Source organism: Rhinatrema bivittatum, chromosome 18 (genome assembly GCF_901001135.1).
Source record: "Rhinatrema bivittatum chromosome 18, aRhiBiv1.1, whole genome shotgun sequence".
Lineage (NCBI taxonomy): Eukaryota > Metazoa > Chordata > Amphibia > Gymnophiona > Rhinatrematidae > Rhinatrema > Rhinatrema bivittatum.
In genome coordinates, this window is record NC_042632.1 from 58,630,883 (window position 1) to 58,653,655 (window position 22,773).

The 22,773-nt window shown below is 45.5% G+C and overlaps 1 protein-coding gene across 3 annotated transcripts in view; it reads left to right on the forward strand.

The window, feature by feature from the left end:
• Positions 1-4,952: 4,952 nt before the first annotated feature.
• The window catches only part of NSD1 (nuclear receptor binding SET domain protein 1), a 155,735-nt gene continuing 137,914 nt past the window's right edge, over positions 4,953-22,773 (forward strand). Inside the window, exons 1-2 of one of the 3 annotated variants that reach the window (XM_029584125.1) lie at positions 4,953-5,066; positions 7,573-8,513. In XM_029584125.1, coding sequence (XP_029439985.1) covers positions 7,590-8,513 — 924 coding nt within the window. In that variant the 5' untranslated portion in view covers positions 4,953-5,066; positions 7,573-7,589. Of the gene's footprint in view, positions 5,067-7,019; positions 7,175-7,194; positions 8,514-22,773 lie in introns of those variants that run through there. The other 2 variants (XM_029584123.1, XM_029584124.1) reach the window with 2 other exon arrangements.

Here is a 22,773-nt window from a genome sequence, read left to right on the forward strand (position 1 = left end):
TTGTGTGCAGCTCTGGTCACCAAATCTCAAGAAAGATGTAGCAGAATGCTAGGGATTATTAGGAAAGGAATGAAGAATAAAACAGAGAATATCACACTGCCCCTCTGTATCACTCCATGGTGCGACCTCATCTTGAGTATTGTGTGCAGCTCTGGTCACCACATCTCAAGAAAGATGTAGCAGAATGCTAGGAATTATTAGGAAAGGAATGAAGAATAAAACAGAGAATATCACACTGCCCCTCTGTATCACTCCATGGTGCGATCTCATCTTGAGTATTGTGTGCAGCTCTGGTCACCACATCTCAAGAAAGATGTAGCAGAATGCTAGGAATTATTAGGAAAGGAATGAAGAATAAAACAGAGAATATCACACTGCCTCTGTATCAGTCCATGGTGCGACCTCATCTTGAGTATTGTGTGCAGCTCTGGTCACCACATCTCAATAAAGATGTAGCAGAATTAGAGAAGGTACAGAGAAGGGCGACCAAAATGATAAAGGGGATGGAACAATTCCCCATGAAGAAAGGCTAAAGAGGTTAGGACTCTTCAGCGTGGAGAAGAGACGGCTGAGGGGAGATATGATAAGAGGTCTATAAAATAATGAGTGGAATGGAATCAATAAATGTTAATTGGTTGTTTACTCTTTCAAAAACTACAAGGACCAGGGAACACAAAATAAAGTTACTGGGTAATACATTTAAAAATAGTTAAGAGAAAATGTTTTTTACTCAACACATGGAATTCATGACCAGAGGATGTGGTGAAAGCTATTAGTGTAGCTGCATTTAAAAAAAGGTTTGGACAAGTTCCTTGAGGAAAAGCCCATTAACCATTATTAAGGTAGAGTTGTAGAAAGCCACTGCTTATTCATGGGATAAGCAGCTTGGAATCTCTCTAACCCTTGGGGTCCTGCCAGGTTCTTGTGACCTGGATTGGCCTCTGTTGGAAACAGGATGCTGGGCGTGATGGACCTTTGGCCTGACCCAGTATGGCAATTTCTTATGTTCTTACGGATTGTAGATAATTTGCTCTCCTTTTCTTCAGCAGAGTCTCCATTAATTTTCCTGCCACTGAGGTAAGATTAACTGGGCTGTAGTTCCCAACCCCCTCTGCTACTTGTGTGAAACAGACCACAGCTGCCTTATCCGATCTTATGGCACCATTCTGGTCCCGTAATATATGGGTAAGATGTAAAAGAAAGAAATAAGGAAATTCAGGATGCAGCTGCTTGTCCGGACAGAGGATGGATGTGAAACTGACAGAAAAGTGCTGCCATTTTTAAACTGTACAAGGCTGGAGGGAGGTGGGGCCAGTGCTGTGTTCGCAATCCCTGCCTTTTGTTTAGGACTCTTGAAAACAAACAGCAGGATACCACTATTGTAATGCAACCATAATTGTTTTGTATATTTGGGTAATTCATTCTGCCTTCACGTGATGGAGAGGTATGGGGTTAGTCCAATAAAAAGGTTTCACCTTTAGCTTGGTTGTTGACCTTTATTCCTATGTAATCCAAGTGGCCTAGCATGGGAGTACAGATCCACACTAATGCACTTCCAGGATGTTGCTCTAGGGGGCGCCTGCTTCCCAGTCTAGAAGAGCAGCAAGTAACATGCATGAGGTGCAGAGCTCTGGAGTGACATTCATTGCCGCCCACTTCCCAAAATCAGAGGCCGACTAAGGGAAAGCGAAGACAGCAACAGAGAGCTTATGAGACACCGCAAGACAATGCTGCACATCAGCAGAAACCGTGTGTCAATTCTTACAGCTTCTCTCCATGTTTTTTGTTTATTACCAATGCATTCACATTGGCAACACATGTAAAAACTGTCATGCAATGGAAAGCCACATACTCCATCTACCCCAGGCAATTGTGTGGGGTGAAGGTCGGATATCAGGGCAACTTTTCAATGGTATTTCTGAGGCACTGAACAGCCAGCTCTCCTGCTCCCCTCAGCAAAAATACACAAAATATCCTCCCCTGCACTCCTCCCTACCCAGCAACTATGTTTAAACTATCCCCCAGCACTAAGGAATAAATTATCCTCTGCGTAGTCCCTTCCCCAATAATGGTGGATGTAATCCTCCTCTGTACCCTTTCCCTCAGTAAGGAAGGACATTATTCTGTACCCCTCCCCCAGCAATGATGGAGCTTCTCCCCCTCCCTCACTAACGAAGGACGTTATTCTGTACCCCTCCCCCAGCAATGATGGAGCTTCTCCCCCTCCCTCAGTAACGAAGGACGTTATTCTGTACCTCTCCCCCAGCAATGATGGAGCTTCTCCCCCTCCCTCAGTAACGAAGGACGTTATTCTGTACCCCTCCCCCAGCAATGATGGAGCTTCTCCCCCATCCCTCAGTAAGGAAGGACGTTATTCTGTACCTCTCCCCCAGCAATGATGGAGCTTCTCCCCCTCCCTCAGTAACGAAGGACGTTATTCTGTACCCCTCCCCCAGCAATGATGGAGCTTCTCCCCCATCCCTCAGTAAGGAAGGACGTTATTCTGTACCCCTCCCCCAGCAATGACGGAGCTTCTCCCCCTCCCTCAGTAAGGAAGGATGTTATTCTGTACCTCTCCCCCAGCAATGATGGAGCTTCTCCCCCTCAGTAACGAAGGACGTTATTCTGTACCTCTCCCCCAGCAATGATGGAGCTTCTCCCCCATCCCTCAGTAACGAAGGATGTTATTCTGTACCCCTCCCCCAGCAATGATGGAGCTTCTCCCCCCTCCCTCAGTAATGAATAATTGTATTCTGCACCCCTCCCCCAGCAATGATGGAGCTTCTCCCCCCCTCCCTCAGTAAGGAAGGACGTTATTCTGTACCCCTCCCCCAGCAATGATGGAGCTTCTCCCCCATCCCTCACTAACGAAGGACGTTATTCTGTACCTGTCCCCCAGCAATGATGGAGCTTCTCCCAGTAACGAAGGATGTTATTCTGTACTCCTCCCCCAGCAATGATGGATCTTCTCCCCCTCCCTCAGTAACGAAGGACGTTATTCTGGACCCCTCCCTCAGCAAAGATGGATCTTCTCCCCCCTCCCTCTGTAATGAAGGATGTTATTCTGCACCCCTCCCCCATTAATGATGGAGCTCCTCCCCCTCCCTCAGTAATGAATAATTGTATTCTGCACCCCTCCCCCAGTAATGGAGCTTCCCCACCCCAGTAAGGAAGGACGTTATTCTGTAGTCCTGCCCCAGCAGTGATGGAGCTTCTCCCTCTTCCCTCAGTAACAAAAAGCATGTTATTCTGCACCCCTCCCCCATTAATGATGGAGTGTCTTCCCCTCCCTTGGTAATGTTGAAACTTGGCCCCCCCCTCCTCAATAACGAAGGACGTTATTCTGCACCTCTCCCCCAATAATGGAGCTTGCCCCCTCCCTCAGTTATTCCCCACCCCTCTCCCAATAATACTGGAGGCTGTCCCCGTTCCTCAGTAATGCAGGACGTCATTCTTTACTCCCCTCGAGTACTGCTAAGAGGTCCTCCCCCGCCCTCAGTAACCCAGGAGGTGATTCTGCAACCTTCCTCCAGTGCTGATGGGGCTGGCTCCCTCCCCCAGTGAGGAAGGACGGGATTGTGCAGCCCCCCCCCCCCGCCGGAGGTGCTGAGGGCCGATGAGAGCGGGAAATGGTGGCCGAGGAGGCCGCTGTAACCTAAGATGGAGGCAGTGACGCCCGGGAGCGGCTCAGGCCGAGGGGAGGGGCGGCGAGGGGAGGGGGCGCCCCCTTGTACTGGTGGGGGAGGGGCGGGCAGCAGCGCAGTGCAGGGAACGCTGCGGGGCAGGTATGGGGTGGGGCAGGAGGAGGGCATTTGCATGGAAGCATTGGTGCTGGGGCAGGAATAATTTGGAGGAGCATAAAATGAGCGGCTAAGTGGGAAGAGCTGCGGGGCAGGGACGACAGTGGGCAGACAGGGCTGTGCTGCGGTGACAGTGACAGTAGTAATGGGGGGGGGGGGGGGGGGGGTGACTCGGTCCTAACCAGCAGCTGCACCTGCCCCAGCCATTGCCACTTGGGGTGTCCAATCCTATTATTGTTCCCTTCTTTTTGGAAAGCTGTTACTCCAATAAAAAAAAGGTCTCACTTACAACTTACTCGTTGTCTTTCATTTCTGTTTGCCCTGTTATTAAAAAAGGATGTTGGGGGGGGGGGGGGGGATGAGGGAGGAGCAATTTAGAGCCCCCCAGGGCACAGAAATATGTAGGTAGGGTTCTGGGGTGACATGGGGTGATGAGCTGGGGGAGGAAGGTCAGAATTGGAGGGGTGAAGCCAGGGTTGGGGTGACTACTTTGGCAGGCTGAGTAATGAGTTAGGTAAGAACAAGTTGTGAGGGGAATGAAATCAGCATTGGTAGCAGCCGGGAAGAAAACCCAGTGTTAGGTTTACAATTGGGGGTGACAGTTGGGATGAAATTATTGGGGTACTGGTGTGATATGCAGAAGCTGAAAGCTGAGCGCTGGGTGACAGCTGGGGAGGAGGATCAGTACTGCAGTAACAGAAGGAAACAAGCCGAGTACCGAGGTGTCAGCTGGGGAGGAAGGTCAGTATTATGTGACAATGAGGGGGTGACAGCTGGGGAGGAGGATCAGTACTGCAGTAACAGAAGGAAACAAGCCGAGTACCGAGGTGTCAGCTGGGGAGGAAGGTCAGTATTATGTGACAATGAGGGGGGTGACAGCTGGGGAGGAGGATCAGTACTGCAGTAACAGAAGGAAACAAGCCGAGTACCGAGGTGTCAGCTGGGGAGGAAGGTCAGTATTATGTGACAATGAGGGGGTGACTGCTGGGGAGGAGGATCAGTACTGCAGTAACAGAAGGAAACAAGCCGAGTACCGAGGTGTCAGCTGGGGAGGAAGGTCAGTATTATGTGACAATGAGGGGCTGACTGCTGGGGAGGAGGATCAGTACTGCAGTAACAGAAGGAAACAAGCCGAGTACGAGGTGTCAGCTGGGGAGGAAGGTCAGTATTATGTGACAATGAGGGGGTGACAGCTGGGGAGGAGGATCAGTACTGCAGTAACAGAAGGAAACAAGCCGAGTACCGAGGTGTCAGCTGGGGAGGAAGGTCAGTATTATGTGACAATGAGGGGGTGACAGCTGGGGAGGAAGCTTTGCATTAGGATGATGGGTGGGGAGGACGCTGCATATTGGGTAACAGTTGGGGAGTGTTGGAGTGACAACATGGGGGGGGGGGAGTGGAAGGTCGGAAATGGGTTGACTTGTGGGAAGGAATCTCAGTTTTAAGGTGATGGTATTGGTAGGAAGCTGTGTTTGGGGGTAATATTAATAAGGGGAAAGTTCAGTAATGGGCTAACATATGGGGAGGAATCCCAGTATAAAGGTGTCAGTGGGGCAGAAGCTGAGTATTGGGGTAAGTGGGGGGGGGGAGCTGAATTTTGGGGTGACAGGAAGAAAGTTCAGTAATGGGCTAACTGGGGAATCAGTACAAAGGTGTCAGTGGGGCAGAAGCTGAGTATTGGGGTAAGTGGGGGGGGGGAGCTGAATTTTGGGGTGACAGGAAGAAAGTTCAGTAATGGGCTAACTGGGGAATCAGTATAAAGGTGTCAGTGGGGCAGAAGCTGAGTATTGGGGTAAGGGGGGGGGGAGAAAGCTGAATTTTGGGGTGACAGGAAGAAAGTTCAGTAATGGGCTAATGTGGGGAATCAGTATAAAGGTGTCAGTGGGGCAGAAGCTGAGTATTGGGGTAAGGGGGGGGGGGAGAAAGCTGAATTTTGGGGTGACAGGAAGAAAGTTCAGTAATGGGCTAATGTGGGGAATCAGTATAAAGGTGTCAGTGGGGCAGAAGCTGAGTATTGGGGTGAGCAGGGGAGGAGGAGAAAGCTGAGTTTTGGGGTGACATATGGGGGGAATCTCAGTATAAAGGTGTCAATGGGGCAGAAGCTGAGTATTGGGGGGGGAGAAAGCTGAGTTTTGGGGTGACATGGGGGAATCTCAATATAAAGGTGTCAATGGGGCAGAAGCTGAGTATTGGGGGGGAGAAAGCTGAGTTTGGGGTGACATGGGGGAATCTCAATATAAAGGTGTCAATGGGGCAGAAGCTGAGTATTGGGGTGACAGTGGGAGGGAAGAAAGCTGAGTTTTGGGGTGACAGCAGTGACGGGCGGAAGGTCAGTAGTGGACTAAGGTGACAATTCAAGGAGGAGGCATTTTTAGGTGACTAATGAGGGAAAGAAGATCATTAATGGGCTGCAATTTTGGGGGGAATTTAAATATTAAGGTGACAGTGGGGGAGGAAACTTTGAGGAGATGGAAGAAGAGGAAGCTGGGCTTTGAGGTGAGTTAATAGGAAGGATTTTCAGTATTAAGATGACAGTTTGGGGGGAGGAGAGAATATGAGTTTTGGGGTGACTAATGGAGAGGAATTTCCATATTAAGGAGACAATGGGGAGAGGAACATGAGTTTTGGGATGACCATGGCAGGAGGAGGAAGGTCAATGATGGGCTCACATTACAGCTGGCTTTTGGGTGACAATAGGGAGGGGAGGAAGCTCGATACCCAGGGTGGATGCTGAGTTCATGGGGGGAGTAAGTTTTGGGGTGACAGTAATGAGGGGAGGAAGGTAAGTATTAAGGTGAGGGTGGGGAAGTTGAGTCTTGAGGTTACACTAATGGGGGTCGGTAAAAAGTGGGGAGAGGAAGGTCAGTAAGTATGAAGGTGACAGTCGGGGGGTTGAGTTTTGGGGTGACAGTAATGGGAGCACAAAGGTCAGTTTTAAGGTGCAAGTGTCCTCCGGGGAGAAGCAGCGTTTTGGGCCGACAGTAATGGGGTCAATCTCTAGGTGACATTGTCGGGGGAGGGGGAGCAGCAAAGTTTTGGGGCGATTGCAAGGGGCTGACATTTGCAGGAAATCTCAGCGCTAAGGTGACCGGGGGGGCTGACTTTGGGGGTGACGGAAGGGGAGGGGCACGGCTCGTGCAGGTAAAGGGCGGGAAGTTGGTAATGGCAGGGAGCGGGAGGGGGTGGCTCTCCCCGCTTCCGCCCGAGGCTCGGGGCCTAGTTGTGCCGGGGCGGGCTGCAGCCTTGGCCCAGCTCCTCCTGGTGGAAACTTCCTGCCCTCCCTCCCCCCCCCCCCCCCCGCGCCCTCCCCGAGCGGCGCCTCTTCTGCCCCCCCTCGCCCTGTCGTCTCGTGCCGCGGCCGGCGGGGGAGGATGGTAAGGCTGCGGCCGAGCTCGCGCCTCTCTCTGCCGCGTGCTGGCGCGAGGCTCCCCGGCGCCGGCTCTGCACACGGAGCGGGCTCGCGCGCCCGGGCAGCGCTGCTAGGGGCCGCCATGTTGGTCAGGCTGCAGCCCTGATCCCGGCCCGCGGCGGCGGCGGGGGCTGCGGCTGCGGCTGGCCGAGCTGCAGCGGGCGGGGAGGCGCCGGCCGGAGCTGGGCAGCGCGCCTGCGGCCGAGCCCCGCGCGGTGCCAGGCTAGGGGGGCCTGAGCGCCGCCATTCCCGCGGCTGCTCTTCGTGCAGAGGCTGGGAGGCAGAGCTAGGCCTCTGACAGGAAGGGCTGCCATTTTGGAGTGTGAAGCATTCAATGGTGTCTTTGCTGTTTCTTTTTAATAGGTTTATGTCGGCACAGCATGGATCAAGTCTGTGACCCGAGCAGGCGAAACTGTGTGGCGTCCTTTGCCCTCTCAGTTGATGCAGATGCCCCAGAAGATGAGGCCGGCTCCCATGGGAACGAGGAGACAGATCTGTCTGAGCCACCTAATGGATGCTCTATGCAAATATCTTCTGCCTTGCAGAGCGGAACCTCCAAAACTTTCTACGGCCAGGATCCCGCTTCCTGCTACATTCCGCTCCGCAGACTGCACGACTTGGCCTCTATGATCAGCGGGGAGTATGGGAATGGGCCAAAGGACGGCGGCGATTTTGCGCAGGACCCCGAGGACAAAGGTCTGAGTTCCACGGCCATCAAGGAGTACCCTTGGTGTCCTGCTGAGCCCACAATATTCCCCCCAGGTCTGGACCCCCCCACCCTGAAACTGAAAGTAATGCCGGCCTGCAAGAACGGGATGCTGCAGCTGGACCCCTTTCCTTGCCTGGACGAGGAAGACGCAGGGTCCCATGCACAGCCAGGCCAGCAAGTTGGAGATCAGCAGGTCACAGTAACGAGAACACGGAAAACCAAAGGTAAAAGTGATACCCGCTGGGACTATGAGCCCGAAATAGATAATGGGGCCCAAGATCTTCTGCACAGGGCTCATGAACATGGCACCTATTTGGAACATAGACAGCAAGAAACAAAATCACTGCTCTTATCACGCATCCCCCTTCCTATAGAAATGCAGAATGATAGTAGACAAACTGTGCTGAGAAGAAAGATGGCAAAAGCAGTGATGAGCACACCTGCTGATTTGTTGGAAGATGCAAACATGGCAACAGAGCAGTGGTTTAAGGACAGAAATTCCCTAGTTCATGGCGAGAGAGGCTCTGCCACTGATGCGTTAGGAAAAAGGACAGAATGGAGTGGAACGGCTGCCGATACAATGGGATTCCAGTTTGTAAGCATACTTTTCTCCATCTTAATGTTTATTTGCAATCTTGTTGTTGTTATTGCATGTGAATAGCCTCATGCCTGATGTCTTTATTTCCCTGTTTGCTATAAGTTTTGGAGGGTTTGTTTATTTAAATATTTGTAACCTGCTTTATCAACATTTCTAGGCCATAATAACAAACAAGTGAAGTAAGGTCCCAAAGCTGTTAGTGATGCATTAAAAATAATTTAATGTACCTGGCCTTCCTGGTCACCTTGCACAAAAATAAGCAATTTGAAATGAAATGCCAGTGATTAGGATAAAACGAGTTGTGTGGCAGTCTATGCACAAGTTACCAGATGATCTTTACATACCAAGGGCTGCAGCCTGCTAGAAAAGGGTTAACTATATTCTTAGCCATGAATATCTTTGGGTAAATGGAGCCATTGGCACATTTTGATATTAGCAGACCAAAGTGGTCCTTATCTGCCAATCTGTTCTGATGGAGAATAGGATGAAGTAATTTACCAGACAGTCTTTAAATGAGGTTTATATGCTTTTAAGTCTCTTCCCCTTTGCTTTAGTATTTTGCAGTGCAGTAAAAGGTACACTTTTCATATGCTGGCATTCTTAGAGGAAGTGAAGATATATTAAGAAAACTTAGGAGCCTGTCACCTTATTATAAGGAACCAGGGAATATTTTTTTTGCTTGCTTTTTGTTCTTTGTTGTTGCTGTTTTGCTGCTTGTGGGTGTTTTTGTTTTTGGCTTTTCTTTTTACTTTTTTATTGGTTTTGTTTTGGCTGCTGTTAGTTTTCTAAAACATTTTTGCTGTTTTAATTTTCAGGAGGTGGGAGGGATGCTATGGTGGGTTGAGAGATTTTATTTTTTAAATATATGTTGGGGAGGAGTTAATATTTTGCATGTTGTTTGATTTGTTGTACACAGCCATGGGCTTTGTGCCTGGCATGGTGCTATATAGGAAATCAATGAAATATATTTTAGTTTTTGGAATTGTAAGCACCCAAGTGACTTGGCTGTCAGGATTTTTTCAGCTTTTTCCCTAATGTTAGTTTTATGCACTTCTACTTTTTAATGATGGACTGTTGAGTTCATCCTGGTTGTGTTATCTTTTTCTGTAGGGCATCCAATACATATCTAAATAACAGTAATGTGGAGTGTTTTGTTGGGGACCCATATTAGCCTCCCTTTCAGGGGTGTTGCATAATGACCTGTTACAAATGACAGTTTTTTATTTTTAAATTGAGGCCTCCAAAAATGTATTTGATTTACATAGGAAATGACATGCTGGGTCATACCAAGGTCTATCGAACCCGGTATTTCTTGTTTCTCCCTCCCTGAGATAGCAGTGACTTTTCCTAGTCTACTTGGCTAATTGTCAGGCTGAGCGCACCGTTAGCCCCCATCTAGACACGCGTTTTCCACGCGCTAATATTACCCTTATACAGTAAGGAGTAATAGCGCGAGGAAAACGTGCGTCCACCCCCCCGAAACTAATAGCGCCCTCAACATGCAGATGTGTGCTGATGAGCCTGTTAGTCATTCCCGCGCGATACAGAAAGTAACGCCTGCCCGAAGGCTGGCGTTAATTTCTGACAGCACCGGGAAAGTGCACAGAAAAGCAGAAAAAACTGCTTTTCTGTGCACCCTCCAACTTAATATCCTAGTGATATTAAGTTGGAGGCCCCAAAAATAAAAAAAAATTAAAATAAAAAAAAAAAATTAGAAATCTGTCCGCGGGTTGGAAGACAGACTCTCAGTTTTGCTGGCATCCATTTTCCGAGCCCGTGGCTGTCAGCGGGTTCGAGAACTGACGCCAGTAAAATTGAGCGTCGGCTGTCAAACCCGCTGACAGCCGCCGCTTCTGTCAATAAGGAGGCGCTAGGGACGCGCTAGTGACCCTAGCGCCTCCTTATTACCGCAGGCCCTCATTTAAATACAGAATCGCGCGCCCAGGAGAGTGGCCTGAGCGGGCGCTCGCCTTGGAGTGCCAGCTCTCCCGCGAATTTTACTGAATCGGCCCGAATGAAGGGCTAGCCTAGTGCTTAGAGCTGGAAGCCGGGGTTCAAATCCCATTGTTCCCTGTGACCTTAGGCAAGCTCCTTCTACCTCCACCCACGCATGAGCTAAATAAATAAATTCTGCATGGGTCTTGATTCCAAGCTTAACGGTTGCTTCATAAATATTTGATGTAAGTGTGTGGAGAGCCACTGTGTATCCTTGGTTCCTGCTGCTTACGTGCCACTGGGATTGGCCATTGCCATAGACAGGATGCTGAGTTTAATGTACCTGTGCGCTGACCCCTGTATGCAACGCGTTAGGGACTTTTCCTCCAGGAGCTTGTCCAAACCTCTCTTAAACCTTACAATGCTAGTCACCTTTACCAAGTTAGTTCTCACCTTTTATAGCCTTTTTCTTCATATTGAAATCATTCTAGCCCCTTTATCATTTTTGTTGGCAATGTGTAGATTTTATGATGCCAAATGCACTGTATGATTGTTAGAGATTTCTTTGGAAGTATTCATCATCGAGGACTTAGTACTGATGCTATATACCTGCTTTACTTAAAAGTAGTTGGATACTCGGTCTCTGTAATCACTAATAGACACATTTTTTGGTATTAGCATGACTTTGTTAGAGTAACTTATTTTTGTAAAATGCTCAAGACAGTTTAAAACAATTTTTATATTGGCACGCCCAATTTTAAAATAAGAATTGCCATACCTAGTCAGACCAAGGGGCCATCAAGCTCAGTATTCTGTTTCCAGCAATAGTCAATCCAGGTCTCAAGCACCTGACAATAGATAGATTTAATGGAACTTATTCCAAGGGATATAAGCCGTGGCTTTCCTCAAGTCTTCTTGGTTAATAACTGTTTGTTTATGGACTTTTTCTCCATGAACTTATCGAAACCTTTTTTTAAACCCAGTTATGCTAACTGCCGTTACCATATCTTCTGGCAATGAATTCCAGAGCTTAATTGTGTACTGAGTGAAAAAAAATATTTTCTCCGATTTTTGTTTTAAATGTGCTACTTAGTAACTTCATGGAGTCTCCCCTATTCCTTTTTTATTTTTTCAAACAGTAGACAACTGATTTTGCATTTGATTTTAGAGCCCTCTATCATATCTCCCAACAGCCATCTCTTCTGCAAGCTTAAGAGCCCTAAACACTTTAGCCTTTTTGCATAGACAAACCTTTCCATTCCCTTTTATCATTTTGGCTGCCCTTCTCTGTACTTTTTCTTTCTTTCTTTCTTTTTTTTTTTTGATGTGGCGTCCAGAATTGCACATACTGCTCTAGCAGTTCGATGCAATATCGGGCACTCGGGTCATTGCGTCTCTTAACACGTGGTTGGACGTGCTTTTTGGATGTGCTAGACTTATGCTCAATGCACAACAGGGATTAGCGTGTCCAGTCACGTGTGTAGCTAATAATTCTCCTCACATGCAAATTCCATGTAGATGAGGCCATTAGCTATTATCTTGCAATGCCAAAAATTGCCACGCGGCCAAGGCACCCGTTTTAACAAGGCAAATTTAACACTTGCCCAGCAGCAGGCGTTAAAGCATGCCCCGCTCAAGGGCTCACGAAACCCCCCCCCCAAAATCCTGCTTTCTGTGGTTCCTCCTTGCGATACAGTAGGAGGAACCACAGAAAGCAGTATCCCCAAGTTCTGGCCCCATTTGAGGGAGTGAATAGTGTCGGGCACTTAATATTAATTTATTCACTCCACTTACTGCTGTTTGGTCCATTCACTGTCACATGACCGTGAAAGGAAGAGCCCTGCCGGGGGTGGGGCCGGAGCTCTGACCAGGCTGTTGTGGGTGCACAGCCACTCTCCTGGGAGCCCGATGCAGAGCGCTAGGGTTGCACAAATGACCCATTCTGCGTCCCTTTTAGTCTGGTTACTCATTTGCCTGTTGCATTGAGCTCCCAGGAGAAGTGGATATGTGTGCCCAGTTTGGGCTCACGTCTTTTACGCGATGATATTGCATTAGCTTGCTGGTGTGGTCTTGCGATGGAGCGACACAGAAGAATTATGACGTTCTCTAGTTCTTTCGTCGTTTTACGCGATGATATTGCATTAGCTTGCTGGTGTGGTCTTGCGATGGAGCGACACAGAAGAATTATGACGTTCTCTAGTTCTTTCGTCGTTTTACGCGATGATATTGCATTAGCTTGCTGGTGTGGTCTTGCGATGGAGCGACACAGAAGAATTATGACGTTCTCTAGTTCTTTCGTCGTTTTACGCGATGATATTGCATTAGCTTGCTGGAGTGGTCTTGCGATGGAGCGACACAGAAGAATTATGACGTTCTCTAGTTCTTTCGTCGTTTTACGCGATGATATTGCATTAGCTTGCTGGTGTGGTCTTGCGATGGAGCGACACAGACGAATTATGACGTTCTCTAGTTCTTTCATTGTTTGCTTTTTTGACCACCTCCACACACTGAACTTAATGCTAAAATGGAGAGGCTTTAATCTTATTTGAGTATATTGGAAAGCTAGCTAACAGCTAATCCTTGTTTAAAAAGTGTGGAAATTGACTCCTAGGAATTTCAGAAGTGTTTTCTGGATAGTACAATGGAGAACATAGTAATAGGTTGTTGTGCCCTGTACTTGTTGGAATACAGACATTTCTGTAAACTGTTCTTGGGTTTGTGAAGGATTTGGCCCTCTTGCAGGACGAGTCTGGAATACATGGATGGTTGAGCCCATGAAAATGGGGTGCTCCTTATATCATCTGCAGATACAAGAGTTTGCATAAATCACCAGTTTGACGTGAATGTACAGACAAAGAATGTAAGGTTTTAGGACATTAAGCATTTATCGAGGCGCTATGAGAGCCACATCTTGAAAATGCTGTTGCACATTCAACTGAAGATGATGGTAATTTTCCTTTGCTCCTCTAGTTCTCCAAATCAGTTGGAATCAGGGTGGGGGTCTGGAGTCATGAACCTTCATGTGCAACTACCTGGGATTTTTTTCCCTCTCATCTTGAGTCAATCACTACAGGAACAAGGAGTCAGAGCCATGAATCCGAGCTGCCTCTGGAGCCCTGCAATCTGGGCAGTAGGTATGGCCATTGCATGATGTCTGTGACTCTCCAATCGAGCCAGGGAGTGAGAGAACTGAACCAGGAACCCAACCTAGGTCCCTTTGCGCAGCACTGATGCTAAGCCTCTGGACTGGCCTGCTTTTACAGTAATGTTGATCTGTACTATATTGGATCCAGTGATTGATTTCTCTACTGTCTGCCATAACAGTGTTGCATTGGACCATTGGTTTTATTATACATGAAATCAATGACATGCTGCTTGTTCTAGACTCAGCAACAATTTTAATTCAGTATTGCAGCTAGTTCAATATGCAGGGTTGACTCTGGGAGGATGCATGTCCAGGGCACTCCCCCCACCCCCCACCCCCTCCCTTCTGCCAGCAGGAAGAGCTGGTGTTTCTTACCAACATCTTCCTCCTCCTCTGCCAGCTTCTTTCTGAAGTTTGAGTGCATGGGCCTGGTGGGCCCTGTGAGGCTTAGACCTCACATTGAAGCTGACAGGAGGAGACAAATGTAGGTTAGAAGTACTGCTCTCTTCTTGCTAGTGGAAGGGGTTTAGGGGAGGATTGCAGTGTGGAGCCTGGGATGGTGGCCCCCATTCACCCTAGTCTTGGGACAGCCCTCCAGTGTAAATACTGCACCATATGCCTTTGACTTCTGTAGGTCAAGATAGGACTTTCCAAATTTGTTCAGGAGACCCCACAGTCATTCAAGTTTTCAGGATACCCACAATGAATGTGCATGAGAGAAATCTTCATATCATAGAAGCTCAGTATTTGGAAATTTAATTCATGCATTGTGGATATCCTGAACATAAGAGTTGCCATACTGGATCAGACCAAAGGTCCATTAAGTCCAGCATCCTGTTTCCAACAGTGGCCAATCCAGGTCACACGTACCTGGCAGGATCCCAAGGTATAGTTAGATACTATGCTGCTTATCCCAGGGATAAGAAGTGGATGTCTGGAACTCCACCTTAATAATAGTTTTATAGACTTCTTTTTCCTCCAGGAACTTGTCCAAACCTTTTTTAAAGGCAACTATACTAGCAGCTTTCACCACATCCTCTGGTAGTGAATTCCAGAGTTTAATTATGCATTGAGTAAAACATATTTTCTCTTATTAGTTTTAAATGTATTTACCCTGTAACTTCATTGTGTGTCCCATGGTCTTGAACGAGTAGATGTGAATCGGTTATTTACAGTTTTGGATAATAGAAGGACTAGGGGGCACTCCATGAAGTTAGCAAATAGGACATTTAAGACTAATTGGAGGAAATTCTTTTTCACTCAATGCACAGTTAAGCTCTGGAATTTGTGTGCCCTGAACTATGAGTGTATTTCCTAAAAAGAGAAGAGTTGATTTGGCTCTCTTATTTGGGAAGCTTATCCTCTGTTTGTGGCCTTTGATGCCATGTTGAACATGTTTCACTGTTTTTGTCATGTGTATATTGCATTTTACATTTTTATCCAAAAATGTTTTTTCATTTATCAATTTGTTATTCAACTCCTTATTAGAATATCAAAGTAGAATACATTTAAAATACAAACAGTAAACAACGTACATAAATTATAGCAGATCAAAATCACTATATAAAATATACAATGAACCATCCTCTCTAAGATTGTAAGTAATTTAATTCTTCCTGCAAATCTGAAGGGGTTGAAGTTCCAGATCTTAGGCATGAAATAGCCAAATAATAATATGCCTCTGAAATAGATGAAGCTACTAGTAAACATTTCAGGTAAGATCTCAAGGATCTCCCAGGTTAATACTGTATTGATTGATCAGTAAAATATTGAGGGTTTCCTCTCTGTAAACACTTAAAAATCAAATATAACTCTATACCAATTTTACCATGGTCAATTTTTAGTCAATGTAATTCCTGCAAAATTGTTGTCAAATGATCATATTTTTTCACATTTATCAGTAATTTAGCATAATATTCTGCAATAATTGCAGATGTTTAATTGTTTTGGGCAGATCTTGGTGAAGTTACAGTAATCAATCCTTGATGTTAGTGCATGAATCAAAATTGTCAAAGCCAGTTCCTTTAAGGATGACATTTACAGATCAAGTGTAAATGACAACATTGTAAATTTTGAGGTCAAATTAATGTGAAGAGTCAAACAAAATACCTAAATTAGACGCTGTGAAAGACTGTGTTTAATGGAACACAGTTAACATGGATTTACCCAAGGGAAGTCTTGCCTAACAAATCTGCATCATTTTTTTGAAGGGGTTAATAAACATGTGGATAAAGGTGAACCGGTAGATGTAGTGTATTTGGATTTTCAGAAGGCATTTGACAAAGTCCCTCATGAGAGGCTTCTAAGAAAACTAAAATGTCATGGGATAGGAGGCGATGTCCTTTCATGGATTACCAACTGGTTAAAAGACAGGAAACAGAGAGTAGGATTAAATGGTCAATTTTCTCAATGGAAAAGAGTAAACAGTGGAGTGCCTCAGGGATCTGTACTTGGACCGGTGCTTTTCAATATATTTATAAATGATCGGGAAAGGAATACGACGAGTGAGGTTATCAAATTTGCGGATGAAACAAAATTATTCAGAGTAGTTAAATCACAAGTGGATTGTGATACATTACAGGAGGACCTTGCAAGACTGGAAGATTGGGCATCCAAATTGCAGATGTAATTTAATGTGGACAAGTGCAAGGTGTTGCATATAGGGAAAAATAACTCTTGCTGTAGTTACACGATGTTAGATTCCATATTAGGAGCTACCACCCAGGAAAAAGATCTAGGCATCATAGTGGATAATGCTTTAAAATCGTCAGCTCAGTGTGCTGCAGCAGTCAAAAAAGCAAACAATGTTAGGAATTATTAGGAAGGGTATGGTTAATAAAATGGAAAATGTCATCATGCCTCTATATTGCTCCATGGTGAGACCGCACCTTGAATACTGTGTACAATTCTGGTCGCCGCATCTCAAAAAAGATATAATTGCGATGGAGAAGGGCAACCAAAATGATAAAGGGAATGGAACAGCTCCCCTATGAGGAAAGGCTGAAGAGGTTAGGACGTTTCAGCTTGGAGAAGAGACGGCTGAGGGGGGATATAATAGAGGTCTTTAAGATCATGAGAGGTCTTGAACGAGTAGATGTGACTCGGTTATTTACACTTTCGAATAATAGAAGGACTAGGAGGCATTCCATGAAATTAGCAAGTAGCACATTTAAGACTAATCAGAGAAAATTATTTTTTACTCAACGCACAATTAAGCTCTGGAAGATATGGTTAGTGCAATTAGTGTAGCTGGGTTCAAAAAAGGTTTGGATAAGTTCTTGGAGAAGTCCATTAACTGCTATTAATCAAGTTTACTTAGGGAATAGCCACTGCTATTAATTGCATCAGTAGCATGGGATCTTCTTAGTGTTTGGGTAATTGCCAGGTTCTTATGGCCTGGATTGGCCACTGTTAGAAACAGGATGCTGGGCTTGATGGACCCTTGGTCTGACCCAGCATGGCAAGTTCTTATGTTCTTATGGTTGACAGGTGCTGTTTTTGCACTGAGGAATTGTGGCGAGATTGTGGTAGAGTGGATGGCATTAATGTGAAAACCTATGATGACATGAATCTCTGACTCCTCAACTGTCCTCTTGATTTCAGACACAGAATCATTGGACATTTCTTCGTAATCATGGGGTGCTATGAAGTGTCCTGAACATGAACAGAAGCTAGCCTAAAGAGTGTATCAGGCAAACTGTTCGACAAGGATCATGCCAGTCATCTGTGTTAGTTATTCAATACCCTGTTAGAATTGCCTGGTTTTGTTTTTTTTCTTTCAATAATCCTTTTTATCTTGATGGTTAAGATGCTGGGCTCCGTTGGGAATCACTGCCCAGGAAAAGGACCCCGGAGTCCTTGTGGACGACATCTCCGTGTTCGGCTCGGTGTGTGGTGTTAGGAATTATTTGGAAAGGAACAGAGAACAAAGCTGAGAATATCATAAGGCCTTGTGCAGGTTCATGGACACGGCGTGCGGTTCTGGTCACCCCATAGCGGATATAGAAAAGGTCCAGCGAAGGGCCACAGAAATGGTAAAGGGGACGGGAAAGCTCTTATGTAGAAAGCATAAACAGATTAGGGCTCTTTAGCCTGGAAAAGAGATGACAGGGGATATGATCGACATTTATAACATCATGAGTGGGGGTGGAATGGGTAAATAAGGAACGGTTATTTATCCTTTCAAACAACACTAGGGCTAGGGGACAGTCCATGAAATTAGCAACCAACAGGTTTAAAACACTTCCTATGATTTATTTTTTATTTTTTTCACTCTGTGCCCACCAAGCTGTGGAATCTGTTGCTAGAGGACGTGGTCAACGCAAGTAACACGGTGAGGTTCGAAAGAGGGTTGGACAAGTTTATGAAAGAGAAGTCAATATTCTGTATGTTTTTATGTGCCTCACCCTGAACTTTGGAGGACACTGGAAACAAATGCTTATTCATAAATCCATGAGCAGTTAGTAGCCAGGCAGACTTGGGAAAGCCGGCGCTTATCCCTGGGAGTGAGATACAAGAAATGCATCAACTATTGGGGATCTGCCGGGTGCTTGCGACCCAGACTGGCCACTGTTGGAGATGGGATGCTGGGCTCGATGGACCTTGGTCTGACCCAGCCTGGCCCTTCTTATGTACAGGATGCTGGGCTGGATGGACCTTGGTGTGACCCAGCCTGGCCCTTCTTATGTACAGGATGCTGGGCTCGATGGACCTTGGTCTGACCCAGCCTGGCCCTTCTTATGTACAGGATGCTGGGCTCGATGGACCTTGGTCTGACCCAGCCTGGCCCTTCTTATGTACAGGATGCTGGGCTCGATGGAGCTTGGTCTGACCCAGCCTGGCCCTTCTTATGTACAGGATGCTGGGCTCGATGGACCTTGGTTTGACCCAGCCTGGCACTTCTTATGTACAGGATGCTGGGCTCGATGGACCTTGGTCTGACCCAGCCTGGCACTTCTTTTGTTCGTAATCTGTAAAACCTCTGGGGGTCCAGTCGTTGATTATATTGACTATTGACTTATTGCCATACTTGGTGAAAACTCAGTTGATCTGTACGAATATATTTGCATATTATTAGGTTCAATAAGCTACTTATAGACTGAATAGCTGTACAGCCATGTTACAGAGTCAAAGCATCTTTAAAGTCAGAAATGGGGACTAAAAGAGTGGGTGGTACTTCTAGATCCAAAATAGCTTTGTACATGTAAGTCCAGTTCTGGCTACTCCCAGAGAGCCAATAACTTGTCTTTGTTTGCAGGGAGTGGCAGTCTGCTGTGTCACATCTGCCAAGATTAATGGGGGGAATTAAAGCCTGGTAGGGTAAGGTTGTTGGTGTGTGTGTGTGGTTTTTTGTTTTCTTTCTTAAGGTTATGGGATGTTTGTTTTTTTTAATTAAAGGAGCAGGGTTGATGGGGGTAGGAGGCACTGAGTGATGTGAATGATTTTGCTGAGGGGGTAGGCTTTTATGGTTTTAACTATAGAAAATGTGACTAATATTGCTGTGTTTTGAATTGTGCTGTGAACCTCTGTGCAATGTTTTTATTGTATGTGTGATTTGTACACTGCTTTGAGGGTCTGTGAATACGTAATTTTTTGTGCATTAGTTCTGAAGGCACTATGAAGAAGCAGAGAACATCATAGCACATTCATTCTGTAAAGATTCCCAAGTTCTCTGCAGTAGATTTCTGTCCATACATCAGTGGGGTATTTGTTTTGCACTCTGTAGAATAGTTAGTGCTTTACATAAGCTATAGATCCAGTCTTACATCAAAAATTATATTATATTATAGATGTCTTGCTAAAGTTTGAAAAATTTCATGATTTTATATAACATCTTTTCTCTAAACAGGATCTTTAAAATTGTTTTGTCTTAATTTTAGATTTAATTCATGGCTTTTACTTGGGAGCGCAAGGGAAGTAAAATTATTTATATAAAGATTACATGCAGGTGTTTCTCCCGGTTCCCAGAGAACTTATATGTGACACAGTGAAAGGAAAAATGGCTTGCCCAAGGTCACAAGGAGTATCGGTGGAATTTAAATTCTTACTTGCTTGGTTCTCAGCCGCTAGGCTGCTCCTCCATTCTCACTGTACAGACTGTGGCATTAGTAGCTCACGTCAGAATAGCTTTTATAGTGGGCATTGATGAGAAGGAGCAATACGTGAAGGAATTGGGAAGAGTCAGATAATTTCAACATAGAAAAAAATGGCCAAATAACACAGCCCTGGCTCACTTCAAAAGGCACGAGGCGACCTTAGAGAATCCGGCGGTAATGGGGGGGCGAAGCGGGGGGGTGAGCCTGAGCTGGCAGACATTGCCCCACTGTGGTGCGCTGGCTGCCGGCTTTCACACTGAATAACTACCCCATAAAAGGTGTAGTTATTCAGTGCGAAACTGGTGGCGATAAGAGTCCTTACCTTTTGCCGTCAGCGATGTCTCCACAGTGTTAGCTCCAATGCCGCCCCTGACTCCTCCTCTTCTGAGGCTGACTCCGCCCTGATTTAGGTATCACACACGAGAAGTCCCTTTTTGTGTGCGATCCCTTTAGAGAATGACACCCTTAGTGTGATGGCTGATGATTGACAGTGGACTAAGTTCTCCACACACAGCAGTTACATAAGTGCCATCATGGGGTTTGGCTTCTTGCAAACCTTTCCCCTCCCTCTCCACAAGGCAGTTAATTAATGCTTTCTATTACCGTTTAACACAAAAATATGATGATAGAAAAAGAACATTATGACCTATCCAGTTTGCTCATTCACACCAACTACGATCCCCACCACACTTTCAGAGATCCTCTGCCCTCATCTCATGCTTTCTTGAATTCAGATCCTTGTCTCCAGCACCTCCATGGGGAGGCTGCTCCATGCATCCACCACCCTCTCTGTAAAGAAATATTTCCTAAGATTACTCCTGAGTCTACCTCCTTTCACCCTCATCCCATGACCTCTCATTCTAGAGCCTCCTGTGCATGGAAACCTTGGAGGCATTTAAATGTTTCTATTGTATCTCTCTCATCCGCATTCTCTTTACTCCTTCAGGAGTGTCTGCTCTGTTGCAGATCTTCGTGTCATCCGCAAAAGCACAAACTGTTTTCTTTTTAACCCTTCTGCAATATCATTCACAAAGATTTTGAACAGTACCGATCCTTGAGGCTCTTGTCACTCTCCTTGCTTCAGAATAGGTTCCATTGACCATTATTTGTTGATGTCTCTCAATCAATCAACCAATTTACAATCCATTCTACCATCTACTGAGAAATGAAATTGCGGACCTGCTATTGTAAATTTGTATGAGAGGTGATCCAGGAAACTACAGATCAGTGAGTCTGACGTCTGTGCCAGGCAAAATGGTAGAAACTATCATATAAATAAATATGGTTTAATGGGACAAAGCCAACATGGATTTAGCCAAGAGAAGTCTTGCCTAACAGATTTGCCACATTTTTTTGAGGGCGTAAATAAACATGGATAAAGGTGAGCCAGATGATATAGTGTATCTGGATTTCCAGAAAGCATTTGACAAAGTCCCTCACGAGAGACTTCTTAGGAAATTAAAAATTCATGGGATGGGGCAGTGTCCTATTGTGGATTGCCAACTGGGTTAAAAGATAGAAAATAGAAGGTAGGGCTAAATAGTAAATTTTCCCAGTGGAGAAAGGTGAATAGTGGAGTGGAGTGTCCTAGGGATATGCTCTGGGATCATTGCTTTTTAATATATTTATAAATGACCTAGAAATAGAAGCAACAAGTGAGGTGATCAAGTTTGCTGATGATGTAAAATTATTCAGTTGTTAAATCACAAGAGAATTGTGAGAAATTTCAAGAGGACATTGTCATTTTCATGCCTAAACTCCTAGTTTTGCAAATTAAATTTAATGTATACAAGCGCAAAATGATGCACTTAGGGAAGAGTAAACCATATTATAGCTACATAAAGTAAGGTTCTGCACTAGGAGTCGCCACTCAGGAAAAGGATCTAGGTGTCATCATTGAAAATATGTTGAAATCTTCTGCTCAGTGAGCAGCAGCAGCAGTGCCAAGAAAGTAAATAGAATGCTAGGGATTATTAGCTCTTTTTCTGAAGGAAAATTTCCTATGTCCGCTTCGGGTCCCAAACAATGGAATCGGCTCCCTCCTGAACTAAGGCTGGAACAACGTCCATTCACCTTCAAGAAGAGACTTGACTTTTTTGTTTGACCAAGCCTTCTCATAACCACTCCTTTCCGCCATGGTCTTAGTTCGCATCATTAGGTTACTTCTCCCTTAGGAGGTTCTCATAGTCCTCCACAATTTAAGTTCCCTGCTTTCGCTCAAGCCATGTTTACCCATGATCCTATACCTGCTTTCACCCAAGTTATGTTATCCAGGTTTTTTCTACCTTGTTCAATGTAAGACATGACTTTGTCACTGTTGTTTTTTGCTGGTTGTAATGTAAACCGAAGTGATAATTAATCCTGTTAATTGAACCTCGGTATATAAAAGTTATAAATAAATAAGAATAAAACAGAGAATATCACACTGCCTCTGTATCACTCCATGGTGCGACCTCATCTTGAGTATTGTGTGCAACTCTGGTCACCACATCTCAAGAAAGATGTAGCAGAATGCTAGGGATTATTAGGAAAGGAATGAAGAATAAAACAGAGAATATCACACTGCCCCTCTGTATCACTCCATGGTGCGACCTCATCTTGAGTATTGTGTGCAACTCTGGTCACCACATCTCAAGAAAGATGTAGCAGAATGCTAGGAATTATTAGGAAAGGAATGAAGAATAAAACAGAGAATATGACACTGCCTCTGTATCACTCCATGGTGCATCCTCATCTTGAGTATTGTGTGCAGCTCTGGTCACCACATCTCAAGAAAGATGTAGCAGAATGCTAGGAATTATTAGGAAAGGAATGGAGAATAAAACAGAGAATATCACACTGCCTCTGTATCAGTCCATGGTGCGATCTCATCTTGAGTATTGTGTGCAGCTCTGGTCACCACATCTCAAGAAAGATGTAGCAGAATGCTAGGGATTATTAGGAAAGGAATGAAGAATAAAACAGAGAATATCACACTGCCTCTGTATCAGTCCATGGTGCGATCTCATCTTGAGTATTGTGTGCAGCTCTGGTCACCACATCTCAAGAAAGATGTAGCAGAATGCTAGGAATTATTAGGAAA